The sequence below is a fragment of the Rhinolophus hipposideros genome, assembly GCF_964194185.1.
Source record: "Rhinolophus hipposideros genome assembly, chromosome: 12".
Taxonomy (NCBI): Eukaryota; Metazoa; Chordata; class Mammalia; order Chiroptera; family Rhinolophidae; genus Rhinolophus; species Rhinolophus hipposideros.
Window position 1 is genome coordinate 59,708,431 of NC_138058.1, and position 20,785 is coordinate 59,729,215.

Sequence of the window (20,785 nt, forward strand, 5' to 3'; positions counted from 1 at the left end):
GGTAATTTGGTAAGCAGCAATAGATAACTAAGGTGATATGTGTTATTGAACCGTGTGCGTTGCCGTAGGAATGAATTTGAAACTCAGTAAAATGATAATACATTTTATACTATACATATATAATACAATACGACTTATGTATTAGGTATTGTATTATATGTGTCATTGTTACTCCTCCCGTTCAATCCTATGTTTTTAAGTCCCTTGCTTCTACTTGCTGCAGAGTATTCCACAATGTGCACCCATCACATTTTGAGCACCCAAAGCCCCAGGGATGGACATCCAGATTGCCTTCAGTTTCTCATCACCCCACACAATGCTGGCATTAATACCATTGCATGTCTCCTTGTGGATCCAAGTAAGATTTTTAAAAGCATATTTCCAGGAGCAGAATGCTGGATTAATTGACGAAGTACTGCCGGAGTGCCATCCAGAATGGCTGCAGAGTCTGCATGTCCAATGGCACTGCATGGGGCCCTAGAGGCCCACGTCCTCACCCCACCTGGTGTTAACCAGACTCCTAGTTTTACAGGTAAGTAGGTACAAAGGATGATCTTGTTCCCACTTTAATTTGCCCTTATCTGATTACTGATGAGTTCAAACACCCTTTGTATGTGATGTGTAGTAGGGATTCAGTTTTATTTTTCCCCATATAAGGAGCCAGTTTTATTATCTCTGTGTTATCTGCTAACATCATCTACGAAACAGTCCATTCTCTCTCCCTGTTTAGTCACAGCTCCCACTTCACCATATATTGTTTCCGTATTTACATACAGGTCAATTTCTGAGCTCTCTATTCTGTTCTACTGATTTTTTTTGTCTGTGTTTGAGCCAATACCAGACTGCTTTTATTATTATGACTTTGTAGCATGTCTTAATATTTGGTAGGATAAAATTCCTCTATTTATTCTTATATTTCTAGGTTGACTTAGTAATTTCTGAACCCTTATTTTTCCATATAGGTCTTAGAGAAATTTTGAGTTCCTAAACATCCAACTGAAATTTTGATTAGGATTTCATTGAATCAATGCATTAATTTGGTAAGTTTGCCATCTTGATACTTTTAAATCAATCCTTCCAAAAACGTGGAATGTCTCTTACTTTATTACAGTCATTCTCTATATCCTTTATTAGTTTTATAGTTTATTCCATGAATGTATATTCTTGCTTCAGTGAAACAGTTCATAGTTTTATTGAACTAAATATTTCATAGTTTTTGTTACTCTTGCAAATGCTCTTATTCTTATATTTTCTACTTGACTATGGCTACTATAGAGAAATGCTATTAAATTTTTTAAGTTTATCTTGAATCCAGCAACCTTGTGGAATTTTATTCGTTTTACCACTTTGTTGATTCTGTTGGTTTTTCTAAGTAGATAAAATAATGACAATTTTATCTCTTCCTTTCCAATCTTTGTATTTCTTGTTTCTTTTCCTTAGAGTGTTGACAAGTGCTTCTAAGGCTATGATAACCATAAATAGTGATGGTGGGTGCCCTTTTCTTCTCTTACTCTTAAGTAGAATGTATCTATAACTTCTCTATTAAGCATAATATTTGCTATGTTTTTGATATATGACCTTTACAACGTTAAGGAAGTACACCTCTGTTCCTCATTTGCTAAGAGGTTTTTGGTGTGTGTTTTTTTTTTAATCAAAATAGGTGTAGTGTTTTATCAAATGTTTTTCTGCATCATTTGAGATAATCATGATTTTTCTCCCTCAGTCTATTAATATGTTAAATTATTATTTAGATTTTTCTGATGATCAATTTTCCTTGAGTTCCTATGATAAATCCCATGTGCTTGTGATTCATTTTTTAAATACACTGTCTTATTCATTTCGTTAATAAGTTATTTAGGATTTTTGCAACTATTTCATAAGTGAAATGAGAGTATAATTTTCTTTTCTTTAATTATTATCATTTGGTTTTGGAAACAAACTCACACTAACCTCATACAATGAGCTGGGGAGCTCTCACTCTTTTTCTATTTTCTGAAACGACTCTTTACATAAGATAGGAATTAACTCTTCTTTGAAAGTTTGGTAAAGCATACTTGTAAAACTATTGGGCCCAGGTTTTTTCTCTGGCAGAGAAGAGAAAACATTTCAACTTCTATCTCAGTTTCTTTAGTTTCTTATTGATTGGTTTAAGTTTTTTATTTCTTCTTATAAATATTTGGTATTTCATATTTTTCTATACATTTATCTATTTCATCTAGTAGTGGTAGGGAACAAGAAAAGCAGCCTTCTCCCTCTCTTTCTAGAACAGTAAGTAACTCATTCTTTTCCTAGTGCCTCAAGTGCTATAGACGTTCTCTGCAAGTTTCACTACCTCCAGCCCCAAATGGGAGCTCTCTTTTATTATTTTTTCATCTCCATTATGTCTCTAGATATTTCCCTTTTTTTCAGTTCTGTATTTTATTTGCACTCAACTCTTTTTGTTCTTCATCAGTGTTGCCAGAAGTATGCTTAGCTTATCAATCTTTTCAAAGACCAGCCTTTGAGTTCTTTAATATTCTATATCTTTTTAAAAATTATTTATTTAAAATTGTGATAAAATATATAACATAAAATGTACCATGTTAACCATTTTTACATAAATGGTTAACATTAAGACATTCACATTGTTGTGAAAACATCACTGCCATCCATCCACTGAACATTAATCATCTTGCAAAACTGAAATTCTCTACTCATTAAACAATAACTCCCCGTTCTCCCTACCCCCAACACCTGGCAACCACCACTGAACTTTCTGTCTCTATGTATTTGACTACTCTAAGTACCTCGTATGAGTAGAATCATACAGCATTTGTCCTTTTGTGACTTCTTGCACATAGAATATAGGCAAGGTTCATCCATGTTGCAGCATGTATCAAAATTTCCCTCCTTTTTAAGACTGAATAATATTCCATTGTATGTATATTTCACATTTTGTTTCTCCATTCATCTGTGGATGGACATTTGGGTTGTTTCCACCTATTGGCTATTGTGAATAATACTGCTATGAACGTGAATGTACAAATATCACTTAGAGACCCTGCTTTCTGTTCTTTTGTGTATATACCCAAAAGTCAAATTGTGGAATCATACAGTAATTCTATTTTTAATTTTTTGAGGAACTGCCATATTGTTTTCTGTAGTACCATACCATTTTACATTTCCATGAGCAGTGAGTGAATAAAGGTTCCAATTTCTCCACATCCTCAGTAACATTTATTTTCTGTTTTGCTTTTGTTTTTATGTTATAATCACCATTTTAATGGGTATGAATCTATATTCTTTTTAAGTCTCCATTTTATTAATTTTTGCCCTTATCATTTTTATTTTCTTCCTTCTCATTTCTTCAGTTTTGCCCGAGTGTTCATTTTCTAACTTCTTGAGAAGAGAACTTGGTTGGATTATCTTTAAAGTTTTATTGTATTTTGCTAAACTATAAGAGGAACAACAGAACAAGAAGTCTTAATCATCATAAACATATGTTTTCACCTAATAGTACAGCCTCAAAAATACATTAAGTAACAACTGACAAAAATGCAGGAATAAATAATCAACAATTATAGTTGATTTTAACACATCCTTTCAGGACCTGATAGATTAAATAGAGATACATAGCAGAGATACTGAAGTATAATTAATAGACTCAAGATATTAGATATATCCAGAAACAAAGGACTAATGGTAAACATCCCTGGCCAGAATAAAAATAGGAAGAGTGTCAAGGCCAACTTTTAAATTTTACTCTTTATACTTCTGTATTATTTGGATTTTGTACAATGGAATTTGTGGTTTATTGTATACTTCAAATAACAATAAGAGATAAAGGCAAAAATAAATAAATAAACAATCAATAGTGGTTCAACTGGCTCGCTCACATTTTTCCGCCACAATACTCTGCTAAAAGCCTTGATGAAATCAAATACATTGGGGTTATTATGATTCCCAGGCTAGAAAACTCATTTACAAAGTAGAAAATAAGAGCAATATGGGAAAATGCATGTGATAAGTACTTCAGCGTTATATTTAGGTACCTACAAGCACCTGTGGATAAGGTAAATTGCATTGCTGAACTGCAAAAGCAATTCACAGTGGGTCAGAGCATAGGAGCGTGAATTTTAATTCCCATCTAGCAAGTCTCTTTAATAGCTCATTTGAGAGAATGTGTCAATCAACTTTGGAAGAGTAAGAAAAGAAGAGTCACAGAGGTCAATCTGGTTATACTCATCCCAGCACTGTTCAGAAAAGGTAGAGCTTTGTGCAACAAACTGAGTATTTCTATTGAGATGAATGAAACTAACTCTTCTAGCTTGGTGTTATTAGGGAATCAATTTATTAATTTGCCCAACATCCCTTGTTCCGATACCATGCATCAAGGATCTTGCTGACTCCCAGGCAGGTTTGTCTACATGACTTGAGAATACTGATGATATTGAAAGCAGTAGGTCAGTCCCTGCACCTACGATTTCTCATGGTAAATCAATGATGTGGATTCTGATTACATTTTGACTCCCCAAATAGCTAGACTATAGACAGAGAATATGCTAATTATTTCCTGTTGTGTGAGCTACTTTTTCAGGGTAAATTTATAAATTGGCATTCTGGCATTACTTTAGGCTGTTGTGTTTTAGTTGGCATGGTCAAGAGCACATTTCTTATCCTGGAAAGTGAAAAGCCAGATATAACTGCCTTCTCTGATGACACAGCATATACAATAGTCCCCCCTTATCTACAGATTCACTTTCTGTGGTTTCAACTACATGTGGTCAACCACTGTCTGAAAAGAAGAAATGGAAAATTCCAGAAATAAACAATCCATCAGTTTTAAATTGCACCCCGTTCTGAGTAGTGTGATATAATCTTGTGCTTTCCTGCTGTATCCTGTCCTGGATGTGAATCATCCCTTTGTCCAGGTTATTCACGCTGTACATGCTACCTGCCCCTTAGTCAGCAACCGTCTCCTTTATCAGATCCACTGTCATGGTATTTTGGTGCTTGTGTTCAAGTAACCTTTATTTTACTTAATAACGGCCCCAAAGCACAACAGTAGTGATGCTGGCAATTAAGCTACACCAAAGAAAAGTTGTAAAGTGTATGTATGTATGTATGTATGTATGAATGTATGTATGTATGTATAGGGGAAAACATTACATATATATGTGTGTGTATATATATTATATACATATATACATACATATATATGTATATATGTTATATACATACATACATATATATGTAATATATATTATATATATATATATAGAGAGAGAGAGAGAGAGGCCAAAAAAATGTATACACATTTTAAGAAAGAAAAAGACTATTAAAATTGTAATACTTAATATATACCAATAACAAACAATGAATACAAGTCATGTTTGACTTCTGTAATTATAAGAGGTGCTCAAAGTGGTTGCCATCAGTGTCCAGGCACTTCTGATTATGGCAAACTACTGCTTGAGCAACGTTGACCATCTCTTAAAATGTGAATACATTTTTTTTGGCGCCCCCAATATATCTATATATATGTACCGCGGGTCTTAAAATATATCCCCTAAGGATAAAGGGAATACTGTATGGCAATGGTTTCTTAGATAAGACACCAAAAGCAAGCAAGAAAAGAAAAAAATAGATAAATTAGACTTCATCAAAGTTAAAGTTTTGTTCATCAAATGAGACCACGAAGAAAATAAAAAGATAATCCAGAGGGTGGCAGAAAATGTTTGCAAATCATATATCTGATAAGGGACTTGTATCCGGAATATATAAGAACTCTTACAATTCAACAATAAGAACACAAAATATCTAATTAAAAGGTGGGCCAAAGATTTGAATAGATATTTCTCCAAAGAAGATAAACAAATAGCTAATAAGCACATGAAAAGATGCTCAACATGATTAGTCATTAGGAAAATGTAAACTAAAATCACAATATTACACTAACTCTTACCCACTAGAATTGCTAAAATCAAAAGGACAGACAATAACATGTGTTGGTGAGGATAGGAAAAATCGGAGCCCTCATACATTGCTGGTGGGACTGAAAAATGGTACAGCTCAAAATGTGAAATATAGACTCATCATGTGACTCAACAATTCTATTCCTAGGTGTCTACTCAAGATAAATGAAAACATATATCCATACAAAACTTGTATAAGAATGTTCATAGCAGCATGTGCATAATCACCAAAAAAGTAAAAACAACTAAATGTTCATCAGTTGATGAATGAGAAAACAAAATATGGTACATGCATATAAAGGAATATTATTTGGCAATAAAAAGGAATAAAGCAATACTACAACTTGAATAAAGTTTGAAAACATACTAAGTGATAGAAGTCAGACATAAAAGGCCACATATTGTGTGATTCCACTTATATGAAATTTCTAGAGTAGGCAAATCCATAGAAACAGGAGGTAAATTTATAGTTTCCAGGGACTGGTAGGGAGGGTGGAATAAGAAGTGACTGGTAATGGGTCTGGGATTTGTTTAGAACACAAAAGTGTTCTAAAATGAGATTGTAGTGATGGTTTAACAACCCTGTGAGTATACTAGGAGACAGTGAATTGCACAGTTTAAATGGGTGGATTGTGTGGTATTTGAATTGTATCTCAATAAAGCTGTTAATAAAACAGTTGTTAAAACATATAACCATATCCCAAGTCCAGGGAGGCATGGAGCATGAACCACTGATCAGAAAGCAAAAGACAACAGGAAGTTGAAGGGAAAGCCCAGACCAATAGGCTATATAGTTCAAGAGAGGGCAGAGAGCAGAGGACCTGAAGAGGAGACTGAGGGCCTCAAAGAATTTTGTCTGCTTCAGTTTTGTTAAGGACCAGCTTTGGATGATCCCTGAAAGAAGGTCCCAGAGTCTTGAGGCAGAGGGTCTATGACATCAGTACCTGACCTTTGTGACATAAGCACTGGATGTCAAGGAGAACTCCCCCTAGGAAATGGGACTCTTAGCTCCCAAGGGGGGCGGCAACGCCACTCCTTAAACAAAGTCCCAGTCTCCCAGAGGCTTTCACCAGCTAGGCCCACTGCTACCGCTGTTGCTGGGTGTGGTAAACCATCTCAGCCTGGGCCAGGCTGAGCCAGAGGACATCAGCATTGCGGGCAGCAAGGGGTTAGGGGAACCAGAGTGGCAGGAGACCAGGATGCTTGCAGAATCCCTGATTCAGGTTTCGAACAAAAGCCTGTAACAGAAGACCTCCACCTCCCTGGAAGAGGACTGAGGGCAAGGCTCAGATAGAAATCTGGGTCAGCGTGAATTGAGTGAGGTAAAGGAAGCTGGGGGCAGAGCGGGGTGTATCCACCCTGTAGTGACTGCTTATCTTTCTCCCAGGTCCCCTCATTGCTCAAGTGCCTTGTGAAACACAGCCCAGAGGAACCCTCATTGGTAAGAGCTCACAGCACCAGAATACCCTCCATTCCTAGTCCCATCTCAGCCCTCACCCCCCAAACTCCCTCATCCAACTCCATCCTATCCTCCCTCCCTATAATTCTCCTCAGCTCTAACCTTCCCTGGAGCATTTTCCAGCTCTTCTGACCCCAAAGGTGACATGTGTTTAGGGTCTTGGTGAATCGGCCTGGTACTGGCACATGAAGCAGAGCCAGAAATGGACTGATTCTCCCAATATCTTGGGCTCTGTTTCCCTCTCTATAGGTCCTACAGGCTGTGTCTTCCTGACCCGTTCAGATAACTGCTGCTGCCCCTCAGCTCCCACGAGGCAGCTCTGATTCTCCATCCCTATACATCCCTCATCAATGGCTGACTGCAAAGAAGTGAGAGGCGGAATTCAGACCCAAGCTTCTGCCTGAACGCCCAGACAGCCTGGTGCTACCGGGCTGGCTGTCTCCTTGGCCTGCCACCAACAGCTGTACCAGCGCAGCCTCACACGGCACACAGAAGACCTTGGTTTCTCAGCTAAGTCTGACCTCAGAGATTCTGGTTCTGACTCTGCCAGATCTCTAATCTCTGCACCTGACACTCCAGTCCTTTCTGGACTCAAGGCAATGCTGCCTAAAAACAAGCACCAGGTGCTTCTACAGACCACAGTGCCCCCTGGGCACCCCCTTCAGGGCCCCTCACAACTTGTGGATTCCCATCCCCCCAACCTTCAGCCTCTGCCTCCCCAGAAATCACTCACTCCTTCCTACCCACCTAGCTCCCTTTCCCCACAGTCCCATTCTCCCGTCTCCCATTTTCATTCTTCTGAGTCATATTCTGACTTTGCCCTACATCCCTACTCTTTCTCTCTCCCAAGTTCTCCCACTTTCTTTCATCAGAATCACCCCTCTCTCTCTCTTCCACATTCCTCCTCTCCCTCCCAACGGCCATACCCCTCTCCTCCTCCTACTCATTCCTCCTCTCCCTCTGAGCCAAAGAACTCTCTCTCCCACTCAGGCTGCCAGTCTCCTTCCCACCCTGTAGACCTACTTAGCTCCCCTGTTACTTCCCCAAGTCCCAGCCTAACTTCTCCTGGGATCTACTCTAACAAGCAGACATGGCACTGGCCTCATCAATACCAGGACACCAGGTCCCCTGGGGTGGTGGGGGAATGCGTGCCAAGCGAGAGGGACCCTGCAGAGTTCAGGGACCCAGGAGCCCTGGCCAAGGCCCTGGTGGCCCACTTGGGGCACCGCCGCATTGCACACGACCTGCGGCTACTGCTTTTGCAGCGCCTGTGGCTAGGCAGAACCGGCCAGGCTCCAGTCGTGGAGTATCCCATATGCCTGGTGTGTCTCCGGCCCCGAAGCCCCTCTTGCCCCATCCCCAGTTACAGGACTGGACCCCGGCTCCTGGCCTTCCCCCAACTACTGCCCTGTGCACAGGGCCAGGAATCCAGGCCACTCCGCCTAGGCATCGGCTTTGGCCTTCGCCTGCCTCGTGGCCAGGCCAGGGCTTTGCACCTGTTACCAGAAAGAAGGCCAGAGGAAGTAAGGTCTCAGGGCAAGGCCCCTCCCGCCCGTGGGTATCCAACCCAGGCATCTCAGGCCCCAGCAATGGCTCAGGCCCGGGCAAATTCAGCCCCAGGCACACCCTCCCAGATCCGGAGCCTCAGGTCTGCAGGCCCTCAGCCGTCAAACTCCGCCTGATGTTCAGAGCCTCCACCTCAGGCACCAAAACAGGCCACTGTCTCCCTGAAGCCCAAGCTTTCCTCTGCTCGAGAGAGGCCTGGCTCTCCAGAGCCCATTCTCCGAAAGACACCACCTTAGTTCCAGAGCCACGGAGGCTCCCTGGAGCACCTCTGCTAAACCCCACTGTCCCCACCAGGCCCCAGATCTTGGGAAGCCCCCAAGACACCCTGAAGGGCTGGCTGGCTGGAGGTCAGGTGTGTTCTCCAGCCTTGAATCCTGGAAGCCCTTTGTGGAGTCTGCTCTCTCCTGGCTGAAGAGGACCAAGGGCATCCAAGGCCCCATTCAGCCTTCAGTTTATCCAATAAAGCCTGACCCTGAAAAACCTGTGTTTGTGCTCTGCTGAGCAGTCACAGTGGGTACCTATGTTACTGGAAAATGGGTTCTTGGTTAAGCCTCAGGAAGGAATTCAGGAATGCACCGAATAAGCAAGCAAGCAAAGTGAGCCAAGCCAAGCAAGTAGAGGATTTCTTAAAAGAAAGAGAATAGACTCCCAAAACGCAGGAGTAAGCAGGCCCAGAAGAACAAGCAACTGCGCCAAACAATAAAGAAGTTTAGGATTTTATTTGAATCAGGGCACGAAATAGTCAAGATTTAGGGGTGGCGTCACAGGTGTGAGGACAGGTTCCTGCTGTCCTCACTTACCACTCCTTCCTGTGTGTGTGGGGGTGGGATTCCCTTGTCTTTACTTGGCCCTTGTTGGAACTGTCATGGTGACATAGGGGGTAGAGATTTTTTCCTGCCTATAATGCTAATAATATTATAATCTATTACAATTAGCTGTAGCTGCACCTTAAGAATGATCTCGCATCCTTTGTTTCCCTGCACCTCCTTCTTCCTTTCCCCTTCCCTCCGGCGGCCGTTCTTTCTGCCTACAGTAACACCTTCAAGGGGGGCTAGGACCCAACAAGGAGTGGGGGAGAGTCAAAGGAAACAGTGGCCAGGGACAGTGGATGCCATGTATCTGAGGAAGGCATGGATCCACAAGGCCTGAGCCCTGAGATGTGCAGAGGGCTCTGGCAGACACTTCACACATGCAAAGACAGATAATGGCATCCCCAAAGACGAAGCCACTGGGCCGCTTCCTCTGGGGGAACCTTAGGTTAATAAGATGCATGCTGATGAGGCCAGGGGAGCTGCAGATGGATCCTTGCAGGAAAGGGCACTCCTGGCGTTCACTTGCCGAGAAACACAGGGACCCTCTCAGGGGAGATTAGAAACCCAAGGGCCTCCTAGGAGGGTGGGGTGTCAGGCAGAAGTGAGACCTGCCCGGCGGGGAGCCAGGTTGCCTGTCTCTACAGGTGTCAGAGGGGAGCAGCCTCCACCTCCAAATCCTCGGGAGCCACGCCCACCCCTGCCTGCCAACCTTGGGTAGTTGTTAAGGTAAATAGTGGTTTCCTCAGGCCAGGAAGCAGTGCATTCAGAATTTGAAGCCAAGCGTGTGCTAAACTCCGCACTGCCTCCATTGAGAGATTGCATTTCCCGTGCGTGACCTTGGACAAATCACTTCCTCTCTGGGGTCAAACATGAAGGCTGAGCTGCATGAGTCTGCGTTTCCCTCTTGAAGGGTAGACAGCCCTCATCCGAGGATTTCGTTATTAAAGGTTTATTAACCTTCCTTAACCTTTATTAGTTCCCCTTCCTCCTCCAGAACCCCCGAGGACCTTCCCCAGAAACAGGAGAGCACCCCCCCCCCCCGCAATAAGAGGTCGGAATCTGACGTCACGGGGGGGGCGGGGAACAGAATCGCCGTCCCCCTGCGGCCGGCTGGTGCTGACGCGGAACGGCGCTTGTGCGCCTGCGCGAGGAGAGCGCGCTCGGTGCGCGTGCGCACTGAGCGTCTGCGAGCCCGAGTTAGCCGGCTGCGGGCAGAGATACCGAGCACTGTGTGGTTAGAGTTTGGGCCACTCGGCAGATGTGAGAGGTGTCGGGAGTCCTCCCGGCAACGACGGGACCAAGTTCAATCGCGGCCGGGGCAAGAATCGAGGGCCGGGCGCGGCATGTCCCGGGTGCCGCCGTGCGGACAGTGAAGCGGGCGCGATGGGCCGGCGCCGGGCGCCAGAGCTGTACCGGGCCCCGTTCCCGTTGTACGCGCTTCAGGTCGACCCCAGCACCGGGCTGCTCATCGCTGCGGGCGGAGGAGGCGCCGCCAAGACGGGCATAAAGAATGGCGTGGTGAGAGCGCAGGGCCGCTGGGGCCGGGTCGCTCCACGGGCTGAAGGCGATTCCGGGAGGGTCGCCGGGTCGGGCCGCACCCCAGCTTCGGACCCTGCCCCTCCCCGGTTGAAATCCCCGGCGTGCCGGATATGCCGGCGCGAATTTCAGCCGAGCAATTGATTGAGAGACTCCCGAGGTAAAGTGAAAACTGCTCTTAGGGCTGCGTTGGCGGGCACGCTTTAAACTCGAGCACGGGAGCAGCTCCGCGGGTCTTACCCTGGGCTTTTCCTGGGAGGCCTCATGGACTTGTCCGTCCGCCCTCTAACGGCGGCGACGGCGCTGCGTTTGGTCCTTAGGCTAGGTTTCTTCCTTCTACTAAGCGCCGCCCTATTGCACTGTAAACTGGAGGCAATAACGCCAACCCTGCCAGCTGCCCAGATTTGCGAGGTTCAAGAAAAAGAAAAAGGGTTGGAGAAAGCCTTGTGCACTAGAAAGTGCGGTAAGCAAAGGGGTAGAGCTTCAGACTATAGGATGCAGGCTTGCCCTTGAGGTAAACTCCCGGCACCCCTGAACCCTGCTCATTGTGCTTCCCTTTCCCACAGCACTTTCTGCAGCTGGAGCAGATTAATGGGCGCTTGAGCGCCACCTTGCTACACTCCCATGACACGGAGACACGGGCCACAATGAACTTGGCGCTGGCTGGTAACATCCTCGCTGCAGGGCAGGATGCCCACTGTCAGCTCCTGCGCTTCCAGACCCAGCAGCAGAAGGGCAAAAACAAGGCAGAGAAGGCAGGTGAGAAGCCCCCTCTCTAGCTTTGGAAAAGGTTACATGAGTAACATCACTCTCATCTTGGTCTCTGTAAAACTGGGGCTGGAAGTGGGGTTATGGTAGCAATGAGAAGCTGGATATTCACCAGCCATGTAGGGAGGGACCTGGCATTACTATAGAAGCCTGGAAAGTGGCAGGCTGTTTCTGTTGCAGATTCCAAGGAGCAGGGACCTCGACAAAGGAAGGGGGCAGCCCCGGCAGAGAAGAAATCTGGAGCTGAAACCCACCAGGATGGAGTAGAACTCAAAGTAGAGAATTTGCAGGCAGTGCAGACAGACTTCAGCCCTGATCCACTGCAGAAAGTTGTATGCTTCAACCATGATAATACCCTGCTTGCCACTGGAGGGACAGATGGCTACGTTCGTGTCTGGAAGGTGTGGTTTGGGGGGATTAGGAAGGATGAATGTCAGTCTCAGCAAGGCCAGAATTGTGAGAAACTGAACTTGGGTTCTAGAATTTATGAGAGTGAAACCTGCGCTGCATGGCCATCAGAAGAGAGGAGGGTGGGACTTGATGCGCTCTGCCGGGCTAATCATGGTGGTTTGGCTTGCAGGTACCCAACCTAGTGAAAGTGCTGGAGTTCAAAGCCCATGAAGGAGAGATTGAGGACCTAGCCTTGGGGCCTGATGGCAAGGTGAGGAGGTGAGAGGGTGGAGAAAGTATATAATTCTGCTGCGCGTTCTGTAAGTGGATCTCCTAACTGTTCATCTTGGAATCTTGATTCCTGACTAGTTGGTAACTGTGGGCTGGGACCTGAAGGCCTCTGTGTGGCAGAAGGATCAGTTGGTGACACAGCTGCACTGGCAAGAGAATGGACCCACCTTTTCTAACACGCCTTACCGCTACCAGGCCTGCAGGTGTGAAGACCCTGGCTGACCCCAGAGGGTCAGCCTAGATGTGTTGGGAGAGTGGGGAAAGACTTAGGGGAAACTGGGGAGCATCATGGCCTTGGTGGGTGTTACCTCAGGCCTGACCAGGAGGAAGGAGGGTACAGACTCTTGAGGGTTGTGCAGGCTCCAGGCGTTTAACAGCTTCTCACCTGGCTGCCAGGTTTGGGCAGGTTCCAGACCAGCCTGCCGGGCTGCGACTCTTCACAGTGCAGATTCCCCACAAGCGTCTGCGCCAGCCCCCACCCTGCTACCTCACAGCCTGGGATGGCTCCACCTTCTTGCCCCTTCGGACCAAACCCTGTGGCCATGAAGTCATCTCCTGCCTTAGTGTCAGGTATGAGATGATGCTGGCTTGGCTGGGTGTGAGGGTGGCTGGGGGAGCTTGGGAAGGAGTCCTGCCTGAGTCCCTGAGGACTGTTATTAGTGAATGAGTGTCGCTGCACAGGCCTCCAGGACAATGAGCATTTTATTGTCTGTTGCAGTGAATCGGGCACCTTCCTAGGCCTGGGCACGGTCACTGGCTCTGTTGCCATCTACATAGCTTTCTCTCTCCAGGTAACGGGTAGAGGTGGGCACAGCCCTGAGGTTTCTTTGGAGTGGGGACTCTAGGCCTGCTTCTACCCTGAGTGTGCAGGAAGGAGTCTGGCCTTCCTGTAGAGGGAAAGCCTTCTGGGGGCTGAGGGGATGTTTTCCAGAACTGTTCCCAATTGGGCCTTCCTTCACTAGTTCTCATTCTGTCTCCAGCGCCTCTACTATGTGAGGGAGGCCCATGGCATCGTGGTGACAGATGTGACCTTTCTACCTGAGAAAGGTCGTGGTCCAGAGCTCCTTGGGTCCCACGAAACTGCCCTATTCTCTGTGGCTGTTGATAGCCGTTGCCAGCTGCACCTGCTGCCCTCACGGCGTGAGTCATTGGGGTGGGGTACCACCTAACCTTTTGCTGTAGCAAAAATTTGCTCTGTGGAGAATGGGCTGCTTGCTTGTAGCCATCCGCCCTCCTTGAATGGAACTGGTTGAGGGTTCTGTTCTTCAGGCTGTGAAGTCCCTTTGCCCCCTGACTACTTCCCTTACCCCCCCGCAGGGAGTGTTCCTGTGTGGCTGCTGCTGCTGCTGTGTGTCGGGCTTATTGTTATGACCATCCTGCTGCTCCAGAGTGCCTTTCCAGATTTTCTTTAGCCTCCCTGCTCCCAGGGAGACTGCCACCTGGACACTGCCACACTGCCACCTTCTGGACCAGGGTGGAGTACTGGACCCCGTTGCCACTCCACCTCCACCTGGGTTTACAGCTGAGGTGGCCTCCGATGAGACTTGATGGGTACTGCTGCCCTTCCCAGTTAAAGCTCGGCTGTGGCCCTGTGCAACTCGAGTCCTGGGAACCCTGCATTCATCATCTGTGGATCCACCCAGGAGATCAGTGTCTGCAGCTCCAGACCACACCTGCCTCCTTCCCTCTGTTTACCAGAGGCTCCAGAGTTGAGCTTGTCCTTTCTCCAGAAATATGTGAAGATGCCTCAGAATCTGGAGGCACTGCTGTCCCTTCCTGCAAAACAATCCATTTCTCCTCCCTTCACAACCTGTGGCCAGTTGCTCTTCACATGAGCCCCTGGCATTTGTTGGCCTGGGACTTGCTGTTAGGGAAGGAAGGGGCAAAAGGAAGACCCAGGCAGTAATGTGTGGGTTCAGCTGGGTAGCTGTAAGCCATCCAGGCTAAATATGCAGTAAGTTCCCTAGCCTTGAGAGAAGGGAAGAGGAACCTCAGTCCATTCAGCAGGAAAAGTTATATTTAATAAACAAGGGAAGACTGAACTAAGACCCCAGTGGTACTGTTGTCAGCTTTTGCTTCCTTCAGAAGGTGAGGGAGCCCTGAGGCCGAGCAGCTCTGCTGGGTGCTGAAAGACAGCTTTGGCATACTGATGGAAGAGGCGGCTCATGTAGCAGTGCTGCCAGGGGAGCAGCCCTTCCAGGAAGCCGATGTGGCCACCCTGGGCAGTGACAAGCAGTGCGACATGGGGAGACTGTTGGGCAGCCTGTAGGGGGAGGGCTGGGGGAAGGGTTGGAGAGGAGGTCAGGAGAGCCCAGGCTCTCTACTTGCACCTCCTGGCCCATTGTCCTTGGGCCCTAAAGCATCCAGATTCAGGGTGCTCACCATGGACTGGGGAGAAGGGGTCATCGGCTGCATTGAGGCAGAGCACGGGGATCTGGATGGCATCTACCTTGGTTCTTGGGCTTGCTGCCTGATAGTAGGTAACACAGTCTTGATATCCAAAGGCCACAGATGTGTAGCGCTCATCAAACTGGCGGATTGTATGGGCCTGTGGATGGTGGAGGGCAGGATAGGCTAGGATGAACATAGGGAACAGGAAGATACTAGAAGAACAATTTTGGGTGGAGGGGAGATGGTTGAAAGACTATACCTGTAGCACCAAGTCTACATTCACCACCTTTTCCATCACCTTTCTATTTCTGCAAAAGAGCGCTTAGAGGTTTGACTCTGCTCCTGGATCTGATCCAGAGCCCCCAGCCCGTTTTATCTTATGAGTGAAAAAGCCCAGATATAGAACTGACCCAAGCACTGGGAGAACCTGGTGTCTCTGCCATCCTACTCTGTCTGCTGCTCCCTCCCACTTGCCAAGACCCTACCGGTCCACCATTTGGCAGAGCCCAGCAGTAAGGTGCTGATTAAAGAGCAGTGAGTTGAGTGGGGTCTCCAGGGAGCGGGTGGTCTCAAAGGAATCCCAGCATGCAGATAGAGTCAGTGCTGCCACCAGTCCTGCAGCCTGCCCCATTCGTGCCAGGTGGTTCAGCACCAGTATCCTGCAGGATCAGGTCAGTGGCCATGAAAAAAGGGTTTGCATTAATGAGTTGGGACAGAGGATATGGAGGAGAAAAGAAACAAAGGGAGACTGGGCATTTGGGTTAAGCCCAGGCAGACTTTACCCTCCAAGAGAGATGCCCACAGCCAGCAATGGAGCTTGGGAGTAGCGATGCTTTATGTGGTTCACGACTGTCTCCAGATCTTCAGTATTGCTGGCACAAAAGGCCCTGTGGGTCTGAGGCAAATCGGATCATTGGATAGGGAGGGAGGCCCTTGCCAGAAGGCAGAAAAATGGAAGGGAAATGGGGGAAGGATAGGTAAGTGGAGCCCCAGGGCCAAGGATCTCTCAAGGGAGTGGGTTGAAGGACTGAGGAAAGGGTACTCACCAAGAGAGCTTCCCCACGGCAGCCCCGGTTATTGAATACGACAGCCCTGTGGTATACAGGTACATCTTAGCCCCTCCCTAGAAGCCCCTCTTTGTCAGCCTTCAGGAAGGCCCCAGTCAAAAGTTGCCTTTCATATAGCACCGTCTGAATTGACCTCCCTATTACCAGTTCTCACCACCCAGCTCCTCTGGGCTGTGGCCATCCTTACCTATAACCATCCCTCAAAGCTTGGTCAACTAGGTGCAATATGTATGCCTCCTGGCTATTGCCTGTGATACCGGGAAGCAGTAGTACAATGGGCTGGGTGGCAGGGTCAGGGTATTGACTGCTGTCATGCTGGTCAGCCCAATCTAGCAGGAGCCGTCCTCCATCTGGGGTTTGGAGGACTTCACTGTGGTTTTGGAGAAGAGGGCACACAAAGATATCATTAGGAACTCCATGTACTTCCAAAGGTTTACCCCCTGCCACACCACAACTCCCACAACTCCCATCAGCCTCACTTGAGGGCATGTGTTATGCCAAACAAGACTAACAAGGTATGATGGGGACATAAAAGATGGATTACCTCATGGTTGTGCAATGAAATAGCCCTCCATCTAGCCACTCTTTATTACCCTCAACACACCCAGGTATATGGTGCAAAGGTTACCTTCATTTTAAAAAGTAGACAGGATTCCCCTATACTTGCAGCTTCACATTCACCCCTTTCTGTCCCTTACCTGCAGTAAGGGACTAGAGGCCGAGACTGCAGTAAGACTCGGAAGATGGTTTGTAGCCGCCCCTCAAAACACCATAGCGTAGGGTAGAAAGTCTCCACAGTGATTGGACAGTGTTGCTCCAGGAAGGCCAGAAACCGGGACCCAGTCACCAGTTGAGGCCTCTGTAATCACAACACAATCGGCCTCACACCAAGCCAGTGAGGCACCCAATACCAGTGACCCCTCTGCAGAGGCCAGCCTGGAGGGCACTGCTTCAGCTGCGGTGAGAAATCTAACAAGTCACATCTGTTAATATCATCTGCTCTAGCCCAAAGAACTCCAGGAGTGTCACCCGTCCAGAACTGACCCTGAACCAACTCATACCTAGGGCTGGGTGCTGATGCAGCTGACTGGGTGCTGAGGCCCCCTCTCAGCCTATCCATGCCCCAAACCCATTTTGGAGAGAGTAGGTAATAGAAGTTGCCCAGCTGATCCCTTGCAGGAAGGGTTGGGATCCTGGACAGAGGCAGAAGAAATGCAGAACCATTCAACCTGCTACCTTTGCCTTGCGGTTGAATTATCCACACTGTCATCTTTCCAAAACTAGCTCCAGCCATGCTGGCTCCTCCTGCTTTTAGCACCCCATTGGTGCGTAGTCCTATTCCTTACTGTGTGTGCTCACTGCTGAAAGGCTTCTTCCTACCACAGCCCATCATTTTCTTGTGGGGCCCCTGCTGTTAGGCCATACTCTGAAAGAGGAAACATCCTGATGTGAATAGATTTTCTCTTCCTTCTTGCCAGCCAGGGAGAAGGTAACAGGGATGGGCTAATAGGGACAGATGAGGTTAGAGGGCATTCAACCTTACTCACAACGCCTCTGCTTGGTTCTTCAGGAGAGACATCATGTGAATGAGAGGACCTAGCCACACGGAAGGCTTATGAAGGAGTATGCCTCACAAAGCCAAAAGGCCTCAGACTCAAGAAAAAGAAATTGCATTTCTGTCACAAGCCCTAAGGAACCCGAGGATCAGATTTTATCTTTTCTGCTGTCTGAGTACTCAAAAGGGATTAGGTAAATTATGAACTAGAGAAGCCAGGTTGCTAGTGTGACTGTTGTGAGATGTGACTCACCCGTAAAACCTGGAATAAGAACACCTGTCATTCATTGTGTGCTGTCTGCAGGCACCAAGCTAAGCTCAACATTATCAGATAGGATATTTTCCGTGAAGAAACTATGACTCAGAGGTTGTTTCCCATAGTCACATAGCAACCAAGAGGCAAAGCGGAATTAATAATTATATTACCATTAATACTAGTAGTAAAATTTGTTGAGTGCTCATTATGTTCCAGCATTATACCAAGCATTTTACATGATTATATCCTGTGATCTTCACAAACAGCTCTTTGAAATAGGTGTTATCCCTCTGTGGGATAACAGCTTTGAATGTTGAGCAGCTCGTCAAAGGTCACAAAGCTTGCCAAAGCTAGTTAGTGGCGGAGCTGGGATTCAAACTCAGTTCTGTCTGAGTCTAGAGCTTATGATCTTAGTCACCATACTATATTACCTCCTAATTGCCAAGATTTTGAGTTGTTATCAATTTAGTAAATCCTTGGTCAAACAGCTTAGCAGTGTAGAACAAAGTGCTAATACATTAGGTCACGGGTTTGATTTATGCGGGTTAATTTCATTTTAACTCTTGTGAAGTACTTCTTGACTCATTCCTGAGAATTAACTTGTAAGATGCCATTGGTCACTGTGATTAATCACTACCAGTCCGATACCATGCTGCACAAACTCCATGTCGTCAGGACCTCCAGAATGGCACTTCGGCATTTTAACGAAGATGGATGAGTACGTGACAGTCAAGGAAGGGTTTGGAGTATAAAGTGGCAGAGGTCTCTGACTTTTGTGGCTGCTTGCAAGCAAAGGAAAACGTTTAGTTAAGGACAGCTCTGGTCTGAAATGAATGACTTTCTAAATCAGACATAAAATTTATAGGGTATGGGGAGGTTTGGATTTTTAAAATTGTTTTATTAAGGCAGACTTATTTAAAAAAAATACATGTGAATGTAGAAAGCTGAAAAACTACAGAAAAGTCAAGGAAAAATTAAAATCCCTGATTGATCTTTTTAAAGGGCTTGAATCAATAGGTTTCTTGTTAGACTCAGCTACGTAGATAGAACTGTGTTTAATGAAGATTAAAAGGTTTAGATTTTTGTAGATATGTATTTTATCTAAATTTCAATGGGAATAAAATCTCCAAGTTTATCAAAGTCAGCCTCTTCAGACTTTTTCCCTGCTCTATCCATGGGGAACCTACAACTGAAAACAGAGTTGCATAAGCAAGAGCAGTTAGGGTTATCCATTAATCCTAGCCAGGAGGAGAACCTCCGCCAGCCCGTACGAGAAGCAAGGCCCTACTACGCTGTTGCAGTGGTGCTGGGAGTAAGCCACAAACCCGCAGGCATCTGGTTCCTTCATTTAGGACCACCAATGAGAAACTCAGCTAGGCTGCCTAAAAGGAAAAGGAAAGCATGGCGTGCTTATCTCCCTGACACGTCAGGATGCCTTCCGCCTGGCCTTTCCCCGAATGTTTGTCTACATCGGAGGGAGCAGCGCCCCTCCGATGACCGAAAGGCCCCGCTGGCATGGGGAGCGCGCGAGACGCGGAGAAGCGAGGCAGGCGAAGAACCGACTCTCCATTAGGTGATAATACCGCAGCAAAGCGGAGCCTGGCTGAAGCGCGGGGCTGGTGGTGGTGGGATCGGGGCAGCAAATGTCACCTGGGACGGGAGGCCAAACAAGCCAGCGCCCACAAAGGGCTCGAGCCCCCGGCTGGAAGCTGCCCCCTAGACCCGAGTATCCCCGACCCGCGGCCAGAGCTCTGGACCCGCACCCACCTGGGGCGCACACGCCCAGTAGTAGCCCAAGTGGAGGGAGCGACGAGACCCAAAAGCGGAAAGAAGAGGTGTGTCCAGGTGCCATTCTGGGGGCTCAGGAAGGAGCTCAGCATACTTGGTGGCCGAGTCCCGACTCCCAAGCTCTCGACCGGCTCCAGCGCCTTGACTTGGACGAGCCGGCCCGCAGGTGCGCGCCGCACCCCACCTGGTGTTACACGTCACTGGACGGCCCGTGCACGTCCCGCCTCCACCGACCGCTGCTCGGCGGCCCCGGCCCTGCGACCCCCGCGGGCGGGCGGGGGCGGGCTGCGGCCCGCACCCTGCGCGGCGCTGACCCCTTTGACCTGCAGATGGCTCCCAGCCCGCGGCCGGACCTCGCGCCTCCTGCTTCCGCTCGGCGGTGGACAGCCGGGCAGCCCTTTGCAAGGACTCACGGCTCCCCGTAGCCGCCATCTTGGCGAGGGGCGCCTCCTGCGGCTTCCTCAGACCCGGCCCCGGCGTCGGCGAGTGCGGCAGCCGGGTTGGAGGACCCCAGCCACTCAGTCCGTCACTCACAGGACACAGCCACACCGCTGGTGACGTCCTGCCCTGTCACACAGAGGACCGCCATTCAGTGGAATCTTCACGCTCCGGACACGGCCAATTCACGTCGTGTCTGACACCCCGAAGCTCCAGTGTTCAGCCATTCATAGCGGTCCTCCACACTGGACACAGCCGTTCACACTGTAACACCCCTCCCTGTCACATAGTCAGGTGTCAGCTACTGAGCGGCTGGCATTACAACACAGTCACACACACACAGGTTAAATTCACTCTTCCCCGTGTTTCTCTGTATTACGTAATCCCTGTCAAGTAAACACAACAGATACTCGTCACCCATTGTGAACTAAGCACCTGAGACGCGCCAGGACGCTGTCCCTGCCTTCCAGGGAGACGTAGAAACAACTCATCTACCAGAGCAGTGGCTCTCCAT

General features: G+C 47.5%; 3 protein-coding genes across 5 annotated transcripts; 2 read left to right on the forward strand and 1 right to left on the reverse strand.

Moving 5' to 3' along the window:
* The first annotated feature begins 275 nt into the window (after positions 1-275).
* On the forward strand, positions 276-9,171 carry PRR30 (proline rich 30). The gene is made up of 5 exons (XM_081068673.1): positions 276-532; positions 963-1,040; positions 1,441-1,487; positions 7,342-7,395; positions 7,663-9,171. Exon 5 carries the CDS (start codon positions 8,013-8,015, stop codon positions 9,093-9,095), a length of 1,083 nt encoding a protein of 360 aa, XP_080924799.1. The 5' UTR covers positions 276-532; positions 963-1,040; positions 1,441-1,487; positions 7,342-7,395; positions 7,663-8,012; the 3' UTR covers positions 9,096-9,171.
* Positions 9,172-10,930: 1,759 nt separating this feature from the next.
* PREB (prolactin regulatory element binding) lies at positions 10,931-14,830 on the forward strand. Of its 3 annotated transcripts, none has more exons than XM_081068231.1 (9): positions 10,931-11,309; positions 11,894-12,086; positions 12,276-12,496; positions 12,676-12,756; positions 12,855-12,979; positions 13,173-13,346; positions 13,495-13,567; positions 13,757-13,916; positions 14,094-14,830. In XM_081068231.1, exons 1-9 carry the CDS (start codon positions 11,175-11,177, stop codon positions 14,186-14,188), a joined length of 1,257 nt encoding a protein of 418 aa, XP_080924357.1. In that variant the 5' UTR covers positions 10,931-11,174; the 3' UTR covers positions 14,189-14,830. The 3 variants fall into 3 exon arrangements, with proteins under 3 accessions (XP_080924357.1, XP_080924359.1, XP_080924358.1); XM_081068232.1 differs by having other exon boundaries at positions 10,935-11,790; XM_081068233.1 differs by lacking the exon at positions 13,757-13,916 and having other exon boundaries at positions 14,094-14,281.
* ABHD1 (abhydrolase domain containing 1) lies at positions 14,769-20,074 on the reverse strand. The gene is given in 10 exon segments (XM_081068234.1): positions 14,769-15,053; positions 15,159-15,324; positions 15,427-15,475; positions 15,653-15,826; positions 15,950-16,062; positions 16,214-16,259; positions 16,422-16,604; positions 16,933-17,093; positions 19,813-19,853; positions 19,856-20,074. Coding segments are annotated over 10 exon segments (1,215 nt in total). The 5' UTR covers positions 19,926-20,074; the 3' UTR covers positions 14,769-14,841.
* Positions 20,075-20,785: the final 711 nt, after the last annotated feature.

Coding starts and splice junctions, on each gene's coding strand:
- PRR30 (XM_081068673.1), top strand. CDS start 8,013: ATGCTGCCTAAAAACAAGCACCAGGTGCTTCTACAGACCACAGTGCCC.
- PREB (XM_081068231.1), top strand. CDS start 11,175: ATGGGCCGGCGCCGGGCGCCAGAGCTGTACCGGGCCCCGTTCCCGTTG. Junction 12,087..12,275: donor AAACAAGGCAGAGAAGGCAG/GTGAGAAGCCCC, acceptor TTTCTGTTGCAG/ATTCCAAGGAGCAGGGACCT. Junction 13,347..13,494: donor ATCTCCTGCCTTAGTGTCAG/GTATGAGATGAT, acceptor TGTCTGTTGCAG/TGAATCGGGCACCTTCCTAG.